This window comes from Anas acuta, chromosome 15 (assembly GCF_963932015.1).
Source record: "Anas acuta chromosome 15, bAnaAcu1.1, whole genome shotgun sequence".
Classification (NCBI taxonomy): Eukaryota; Metazoa; Chordata; class Aves; order Anseriformes; family Anatidae; genus Anas; species Anas acuta.
The window spans coordinates 15,159,761-15,169,461 of record NC_088993.1 but is presented as its reverse complement, the minus strand read 5'-3'; the positions used below and the strand labels follow the sequence as shown (position 1 = coordinate 15,169,461).

The following is a 9,701-nucleotide window of genomic DNA, read 5'->3' as shown; positions in this document are numbered from 1 at the left end:
GCAGTGAAAGGATTGTTAGGACTCCTCACAAACGCCACTTGCCCAGCACGTGCCCAGCCAGGACGCACGCCCCGCTGACAGAAAACCCACATCAGCAAAAAAACGCACGTTGGAGCCTTTGCCAGAAAAGCCTGCTGCAGCCCGGAGGCGGGGGGAGCTCGCGCTGCCTGCCTGCTGTTGCAATTTGAAGAGATAAAGATAGAACTGAAGTTGGTTTCTGACCTCATGAGGCTGCCTCCCAAGGTCAGCGCCTCGGCTGCGGAGGTCGGGCTGCAGCTGGCATTTACGGGCGAGCAGTACACCTGAAAGCAGGCAGGTTTTATTGCAGGGCCTCGCTGCTGTATCCAGCTCATAACCCTTGAAGCTGTGCCAAGTTGGCCTTCTCAACGCAAACCACACCTATTTTCCATCTGCTAGGAAGAGATTAGAGAAAGCAAGCCCCGTCTTTAACAATTAACTGGCAGATCTTGCAAACCAGTAAACGCTTTCCATTCAAAGAGCAAGATTTTGACAGCTTTGAGCTAGAAGTTGAATTCACGCAGAAGGCTGAATTCTAGAATTTCAGGTAACACAGCTAAAAGACACAACCACCTGGCTGCCTTGCAGCAGCAGGCGGCTCCAGAAGTCTGTGTTCCAAGCCAGACCAGTGGAATCGCACAGTAGGAGCGCAGCTGTCCAAGTGCCAGTGGAAGTAAAGGAGGCAAAAGGTAAGAGACTCGACTCCCACCCTAGCAGTCTTCAGCTGTACATGCTCCAGCACATTTCAGTGGGGTTGTATCTACCTTGTGAAGAATTGTGCAGTGTGTTTTGAGCTGGAAACAGCGTGATCTCCCTTGTGCAAAGTAATAGTTGGAAGATGGCATGGCAGCAGAGGATTTGGGCCCTGCTAGCCCCCAGCATCAGTATTTGTGCAGTTACCAAAAGAGATAGAAATACTGGGGTAACTGGTACGCCCTCTTCCAAGAAACACAACTAGTCAAGCAAGAGGAAAAGCAGCACTACAGCCTTTCCTCCAGCAGGCAGCTGTGAGGTGATGTGGATGCTGCTGCCACATGCAACAGACAAGAGGAGTACCAGGTCTGTATGTCAGCACACACACATCGCTAGCAGCACTGGAGTTTTCCCAGCAAGGCTTCCAGCCCCTGGAAGCACACTGTAAAAGGGAGCTACGTTAACAGTAACGAGAGAGCAAAATCATTTGAAATTCTCATCCTTTAATGGTCAATGATAACTTCCGGCTGGTTCTGTGTAATACAATTAAACAATATACTTAAATGTTTCCAAAAAAAAAAAAAAAAAAAAGCTCTCACACCCCCCTCTTTCCATAGCTTTCTTTCATCGGCACTCCACTGCTGCATTGGACTCCCATGGCCTAACATACTTCTCTCCTTTCACCACACATCCGAATTCTTAAGTGTAACGAAGAACTGAAAAACCTTGGTGCACCAGTGATGTGTTATTTTAAAAATAACAGCTCTATTAAACCACCTCCTTCCCAGTCTCCACCGCTTCTCAAAGAGGAAAAACAAAATGTTACTGTGGGAGTCTTAATACGCTTGTCTTTGTAGGTTTCTCTCTTCCCTGCTGAAGTCATACAGCATAGAGTTCATAGATCTTCTTTACACAGTACACCAGGGCAGCGAGTGCTATCGTGTTATGCAGTCTCTTTCTGTGCAGGTCGTCCTTCCTCACCAGCACCACCGGAGTGGAGGAGGTGAGCGTATGCAGGGGCAGGCGGGAAAGTTTATAGGCGTCGTACTCTACTTGGTACTTGCAACAGGGATCAAACTGCCAGGAGATACCATAAAGGGTGCAGCAGGCCATGCTCAGCACACCAGCAGGCAAGGAGATGTAGTGAGAATAATCTACTGGAAGTGCCAGCGGGGTGAAGAGGCAGGTAGTGCCCGCTAACACGGCCGTCTTGTGCAGGCAGTTCCCCACAGTGATCCAGCGGGCCGTCTCGTCCCCAATGCGAGTGGGCTCTATCACTATGTATTTGTACTGCGCTTCCAGGGCCTGCTCCAGCTCATACTCAAACTGGTCCTGAGCGTTCTCTCCGTTGTAGATCTCATGCACGATGTAGCAGTCCGTGGAGGACAAGGTGACCCTGGTAACGGGAAACACAGGATTAAAACTACGGAGCTAAAAGACGGATTTCTCACCCACCCGGTTGCAAGAGCTGGAGGAAAAAATGCCTGAAATCAGGGCAGCCCCTCAAGGTCACCCAGTCACTGTCCCTGCTCCACAACAAGCAGCTTGTTCAAATCAAGATCAGTTTCACTCAGCTAATTATGCTTTTTATACATGAAGTCATCCCAAACCGAGGCAATTTACTTTTCCTTACATCTTCCTAACTCAGAGGAACTAAGAACAGTTAGAGAACACGGCGTCTTGACAGCAGTCCTGAAATGGTTCCTTGCCCTGATACCTCAGGGGTTTTCCTAGAGATGCTGGAAATACCACACCTTCGTGCCCCCGCTGCATCAATGACCAAACCGCACAGACTCACGGAGCTTTTCCAAGAAATTAAGACCAGCAACTCATTTATCAGTAGGGTGAGTTGCACTGGAAGATTTTGAGAGGCAGTATCTTCATCTGAAGACGATGCCTTTCTCCCCACAACAACCACCTCCTTGCCACCAACGCAGCTTGTTTCAGTCCTTCACAGCAAGCCCAGCCTGCAGACACGAGAAGGGCTGAGAAACGTGGCTGGAAGCAAAGGTGAAAAGGGCAGCAGCGCTGTCACTCTGTCACAGAATGATTCATTCCCTCTGATGAAACAGGAAGCAGCAAGCAAGCAAAGATTTGTCTTTCTTTAAACCTAAGTAAGTTTTAACAAAGAAGAAAGATGCTTGCTTTACCCTGGAACAGGCTCCCTGCTGACAGCAGACTCACAAAGCTCATACATCCCCCTTCCATCTGAGTACCAGCTCCTAGCTACCTGAAGAATCGCATCAATTTCTTTCTTCCACCTTCTTCATGCACATCACCTTAGCCACAGCTAGGTTAATGTAACAGACAGCTAAGAAATAAGATTACGCCAGTTTACCTGCACTGAGAAAGGGTAAAAACTGATCCACTGGAACAAAGCAAAATCCTCCCTTCTACAGGGAAGAAACAACTATTTGACATACTTGTGCTTAACCAGAACAAAACGGAGCACGTGGCCTCAAGGATAAAAATATCTAGCAGATTCCTTCAGCAGCAGCAGAATGAACTGCGCACATATTTGACCTGATCATGGAAGACAAAACAACTTCATCCCAACAGTGTTTAGACCGTCCTGACGTTGGGAGGCAAGAGGCTGCTGAAAGGGAGAATGCATCTAGCACTTTCTGCTCCATTAGTACAACGGCACTCGTGTGCATGCACTGGAAAATGAGGGAGAGAAAGCACCCATCTGCAGGCTGCCGCGTTACCAGCCGTTACCCTGGACGTGCAGCTCTGCTCGTGCTGCAGAGGGGATCGCGCAGTGACCATCTGTAATCAAGGAGATTGTTAAATTACAAGCTGTTGCCAGAAGTAGCTGCTGTTGTGAATGGTGGCAAACACGTCAGGCAGCAGGAAATGGGACACAGCAGCTTCTCCCAGAGCAGAATAAGAAGCGATTTCCATAAGGCTCTGGCTGGTACTTAGAAAAACTACAAGGAGAACTCCTCCTACAAGCTCGTTACTGGTTCTCCCTTGGCCTGTTCACAGGTAGAAGGGGAAATAAAAATCCACCTGAATGCTGCGTATGCCTGGGACTTCTTTAAGCCATCATCTTGTCCAACACCATTTGGGAAGTTACCTACAAGTCTTCACCTGATTTTTAAGGCAACCCTTTCAAGAGAAGGCTGGATTCTGTAGACGATTAACTCTTCCAGCACAGGATGTGGTGAGCTCTGCTGTTCTGTAGTGAATTGGCAAGTATTTAAAGATTAAAGGACAGCACCTATCGGAAGGTTAATGGCACACAACATCTCGAAGTATCAGCTAGCATTAAGAGTTTCTGCACAGCAGGATTAGTTAACCAGGATTGCACCAGTACGTTAAGGACACAGCTGGCAATGGCTTCTGCCAAGGATTTTTTCCTGACCAGAACCATTCCAAGTGCAGCTTCAGCCCAATGAAAAATCCCAGTTTCATTTCAGAAGATACCCTGAGACTCCTGTAAAATAACACCAGTGACTACGTGAGACCACTTGGAGAGGTGTAAGGACTCCAGGGAAAAGCTGTGGCCAAGGGGCATTGTGAAGCTGGAGGCCGATCCAGCGCTAACACAACCCTCCAGACAAAACAAGTATTTCCTGCGACACAGCACCTCCAGCTCTCTGTAACACCCAGGAACATGCAGCAAGGCTCTGCAAAACAGGAGCAGTTTCCAAGTTTTAACAGTCCACCCTCCTAAACACGCTGTTTTTCCAAATTAGGCCCTTAAAGTGGGGCTAAATCTGTCACAGAGCTGCAGTGGCAGCAGGCTGATTGGACAATCCCAGTAACAAAGGACAAAGAATGAAAGAGTAGCTGCTCAAACAATGGGACACACAAAGAGTCAGCAGTGCAAGCAGAGAGCCTCCACTGCTCGAACAGAAGTAGCACAATTTAATTGCATATTTTTGTCCATGCAAGAACTGGCTAGCTCTGGAGAAAGCTGAGAACTCGATGCAGCTGAGATGCAGGGGCTGAGCAGGGCCTGAGCAGCTTTGAGACCTTGCTGGCATGCAGAGCAGGAGCAGGGACCTCAAAGCCCAGCAGCAGCCTCTCCTGACGCAGCCTTTCCATTGAGCACAGCAGCTGCCCGTGAACAAATCCAACCAAAGCCATTGGATTTGCTCAGCACCAGAGGCTACAGAATTTGCCTTGTGGTGCTTGTCATGCCACCCTCCAAAGCACTGACAAAAATGCAGAACTTTGCCATCGATTACGAGCTGGCACCCACCAGTTGTGAAGTGCTGCTCGTTTTTAACTCCAATTTCCTTAGAACATTGGTAAATAACTGGCATGAGAGAGGATCTAGTTCCAGAACTCATAAAATGGTGCCGCACGTTCCGGGGCCCAACGTGCTGTTTACCAGACAGACCAGAAAAGCAGTCAATGATTTGATTCAATCAAATGCTTTTCCAGGACCTGCCTCCCCATCTCAAAAAAAATAAAAAAAGTCAGGAGTTGGTACAACAGTTCTGGATCCTATATCCAAATAGTTTACTGCAACTTTATATATTCTATTCTTGAGAAATTTTAAGTGCCTTACTCCTGGTGCCAACCGCACGCATACACGGGGAAGGTGACGGTACCCCAAACAATTCAGCACAGCGAGATGAAATTTATTTCAAATCACTGATAAAATGTTGGCATTGCCCAAGTCAGCCGTAAGGAATCGGTTGCTAACAGAGCTGCTACCAGCAGGAGGGACCCAAGTGTCTCAGCTATAGGGCAAGCTTCAGATTCCACTGCATTATCTTCCTAACATGGGAAGATCAGAGAGCGCCCGCAGAGGGGGACTGCAGCTGGCTGAGCAGCAGCAGCTCCAGCAGCGCCTCCCCTCAGGGCAGCTCCGTTTGGCTGCCTCCTGAGAAGAGCCCGTCTGCTACATGCAACTTTCAGCTGGAGAGTCTTTAAGGATGGAGCCATAAATACCCGGCTAAGAAGGAGGCACTCCTGCCACTCGCTGCGCAAAGAGCTGAAGTTTTGCCAGGTGCCAACTGGCACGGAGAGGACCAAGTGAACAGTGCTAAAAACAGGGCACACGGCGGCGGCCTGGCAGAAATCCCAGCATCTTCCTACCCCTGTATGTTTGGAGGGCAGAACGACGGAGCCTCAGGAGCATGCTGATCCTAATGGTGCTCCTCAATCCATCCCAAATACTTTTGGCCAGGGTTTCGAGGCCATTTTGGTTCTGCAGAGCATCCGGGGTCAGGACCAGCAACCATCTCAGTCTCCACGCAAAGTATTTTTTGTTTTTTTTTAAAGGATGTTCCTGACAACAGCGCTGCTCGCTGCACCAAACGTGCACTCAGAGGAGCTCTAAATGAAGATAAACCAGTCTGATTAGTACTTAAAAAAATAAGCGGGGAGAGGCCTGCAGTTGTGTGATAACACCCGTCACAAGCAGTGCACAGAAAACCCAGCGCAGCAATGCCTCAGAGGGCCTTAACAGTGGCTGTGAGGGTTAACTGCAGAAAAAGCACCCATGGATGGCCAAAGCACGGCCTCTGGGGTCATTATTAGCACCCCAACCAAGCCTGGGTGAGTTGAAACAGTTGAGGAAGTCAAATCCAAACGCTAACACACTCAACTTCCCTCCTCCCACCTAAATCCTTCCGAGAAGGTCAGGATTAAAAATGAGACGTGGGCTACCTGTGAGGCAGGGTATTTCCTCTGGGAATTCAAACCATGTTTGATCAGTGCCTTTGTCTACTCAGGACAGCTCTGGAATATGGCATACAGGAAGAACCAACAAATCCAAGCTCAATCACCCAAAAAACTGCCTCTCTACCACACCTCTGCAGGACCTACTGCTGCCAGGCCCACAGCTTCAGGAAGGCTGTTTTACCAGGCTATCCGTGACTGCACTGAAGCTGAGGAAGAACAGGAAAAGCACAGCAGAAAAGCAAGATTTCCACTCAAAAGACGTGCCTTAAATGCAAACAGGAAAGAAAACAGGGGAAGACAGGTGAGATCTTCAAGCAGCCTTGGTGAGGGAAGGCAATCAGAAGGAAAACCTCACCAAGCCACACTGAAAAACCCTCCAGCCACCAGAGCAAAAAAAGAAACACCAATTTTAGGTCAACTAATGATTAGCTAGGCTAATGGAAACGGGTCAATCATTGCTGGAAGCAAACAGAGTACCAGAAATCCGAGCAGTGCAGGTAGCGAGAGGAGAGATCTCTTCAGGGGTGTGGAGAAGCCAACGCAAGGAGCAGCGATGGCACGAGAGCTCTTCTTTCTGCAGCTTGTTAGAACATCTCCCCGGGGAACAAACAGCATTCTGTCCTGTGTTCTGGCGGTCACCGTGCTCAATTCCATACAGAAACCCCAAGCACAATTCAGTGTCTGTTCTGTATTAGAAGCTGTTTTGCTCTACAGATTAACAATTCCCTTCAGACAGTCTCCATTAATGAGTCTATCCAGAATGCAGAAACACAAATATTTAGTTGCTTCTCTTTTTTTTTTTTTAAACTTCATTTTTTTTTCCACCAGCAGAGAGCCAGCTGGAGTTCACAGCCAGTATCCTTTGAAATTCACATCCCTACATTTCAGTCCTGTAGAGGAAAGCAGGTTTTGACCAGCTACAGACTCCCCTGCATCAATGAAGTCATTTATGAAGGGAGAGAGTCTCCACAGACAGTGGCTGAGCTTTTTTATTTTATTATTAAAGAGAAAGCTGGTCGAGTCTAACACCAGACAGTATTTCATTCACTACCAAACCTCGACACCACCTCCCAACACACTGATGTCTTTCTAGACGAGCTGGCTGACGACTCTAAAAATACCTTGAAGCCGCCCGTTTCCGAGGAGAGCTGGCTGAGCGCACTCAGTTCAAAGGAACGCGTCTTGGGGCAGGAATCCCGCCCGATGTAGGAAAATTGTGCTCATTTTATGAAAAGCCTACGTCACCAGCTGATGACATCAGGCCCGCCAGCCCCACCGTTCCCACACCTCGCACTGCCAGCAGCCAAACGAGCCTGGTAGGTGTGATTTAGAGTTAACCACCAATCAAGAGGCCCAGTCACGCGCATCTCCGGGTCTGCAGCTGCGAGGAAGGCAGGAGAGCTGCCTTGCTGACACCACCCGGCACCAGGTAACAGCAGGAGCCGCGCGGGAGGCCACCTAACAGAGCCCCCGTCCCCTGATAAGGGTTGTGAAAGAGTGGTGTAACAGTCACACAGATCACCTGCTGCCCTGCTGTGTCACTTTGGTGCTTTCTTATGCCTAGCGACGTGCTTCTCGTTGTAGAAGGAGAATAATGCACGCTGAATGCTCCCAAAGCAGCTCATGTTTATGAACAAGTGGTTTGGATCATAAGATCAAGAGTAATCAGAGCCTAAAAATCCCCACAAACGGCAATTACGTTCTACAATTAGCTTACTGCATAGCTCGCAGACTAACTTAACAGGTAACAACTCACTTTTAAGTCTGCATCAATTTTCATCCAGGCAGATTAATTTTCACTGAAGGCGAGTGCTCTTTTCCATATTTTTTCTCCACTTCTCCTGAGAGCGCAGCACCACAGCGTGAGAACTCCTCGCCTCGTGCCTTTAACACCGGGGCAGGCGCCAGCAGTGGGTGCCGTTTTCCCACTGTGCCACCAAGCTCTATGGCTTTCTGAGCTGTTTATACAACCTAGGCTGATGTAGTGATTCCATCAGCTCTTCCAATTCAATTACTTTCAGATCCCCTTGGCACGGGCAGAATTTCTGCTCTTCACAGAACATTAAGGGTTACCTGCGACTCCCCACGGCTATGTAGATTCAGCACCACCAAATACAGTCCCCTTGAACTACAGCAAGGGAGCAAAACGAGGCAAAAACAACAACAAAAAAAAAAAAAATCAAAGGGATATCACGGTCACTAAGTAAGGCGGGAAAACAAAAGAAAACATCTCCTCACAATGAAAACGCAGCTGCTCGCAGCAGCTGCCGGTTACATCAGTCAGCCCTAGGGCGAAATGGGGAAAAATGCCAACGTAAGGAGCCACGGGATTTAGGCAGACGCTTTAAGCAGGTAAAGAACCACGCGCACAGCCCCCAGAACAGCTCAGCACGGTTTCCTCCCATCCCTTTTTGCCCCCAGTCCTTAAAGCTAGGGTCTCAGCTCCCCCACAGATATCCCCTGGGTATTCCCAGCCTGTCCTGGCACCCCCTGGGTGCTGCGGGAGCCACAAAAAACGGAGCCACCGACCCCGCGAGCTGGCAAGCGGCGAACACCGCACCTCGGGCGGCCACCCCCGGCAGGAGGTCACCCTGGAGGAGCCGCCGGTGCCCTCCCCGCCTTTATATTTAAAAATAGCCTCGCCAGGAGCCTCCCGGGGGCCGGCCGGCCCTGCCCGGCCCTGCCTCCTCCGCCCCGGCCCCCGGCCCCGCTCTACCCACGCGGGAACAGCCGCGGCCGCCGCCGTCCCTTACCGAGCCCGCTCCTTAGGGCTTCCCTTACCCCTCCCCAAGCCTCGGGGCCTCCTCTTGAAAACCCGGGGCCGGTCCCGGGGGCACCAAACCGCCCCCCCCTCCCCACCCCCCCCTCATCTCCGGGCTCCCCTCAGCGAGGCCGCGGCCTCCCCTCAGCGCGGCCCCGCTCCCCTCAGCGCGGCCCCCGCCCTTGCCGCGGGGTCGCGGGGAGCCCCGAGGGCCGCAGCTCGCTCCCCACCGCCTCCGAGCATCCCCTAAAAACCCCGGCTGCCCCTAAAGCCCCTGCCCGGCCCCGGCCTCACCTCTCCCGGCCGCCGCCACCGCTGTTGGTGCTGCCGGGGCCGCCGCGCCTCCTTCCCCACGCCGCCATCTTGGAGACACTCGGCTGGCAAATGTCTCCGCCAAAGGGCCGCGGGCCCGCCGCGCTGCCCGACGGGAAATGTAGTCCGCGGGGAGGGGGCCGGAACCACTCAGCGAGCGCGGGGGTCAATGGGTGAGGACTACGAGTCCCACAGTGCCTCGCGGCACGGAGAGGCGGGTTGCGCGGGGGATTCTGGGAGTTGTAGTCCTCTCCTCAGGTGGAGGGGCCCCGCC

General features: G+C 51.0%; 1 protein-coding gene across 1 annotated transcript; it reads right to left on the bottom strand.

Moving 5' to 3' along the window:
* Window positions 1-1,194: 1,194 nt before the first annotated feature.
* On the bottom strand, window positions 1,195-9,567 carry TMEM11 (transmembrane protein 11). The gene is made up of 2 exons (XM_068698743.1): window positions 9,410-9,567; window positions 1,195-2,107 (listed from the first exon to the last, which is right to left on the bottom strand). The coding sequence occupies exons 1-2, from the start codon at window positions 9,475-9,477 to the stop codon at window positions 1,591-1,593; spliced, it is 585 nt and encodes a 194-aa protein (XP_068554844.1). The 5' UTR covers window positions 9,478-9,567; the 3' UTR covers window positions 1,195-1,590.
* Window positions 9,568-9,701: the final 134 nt, after the last annotated feature.

What these genes read in the sequence shown, in the direction of transcription:
- TMEM11 (XM_068698743.1), bottom strand. Translation starts at nt 9,477, where the DNA reads ATGGCGGCGTGGGGAAGGAGGCGCGGCGGCCCCGGCAGCACCAACAGC. An exon ending in GGTGGCGGCGGCCGGGAGAG is followed by an intron (nt 2,108 to 9,409) that starts GTGAGGCCGGGG and finishes TCCCGTTACCAG; the next exon opens with GGTCACCTTGTCCTCCACGG.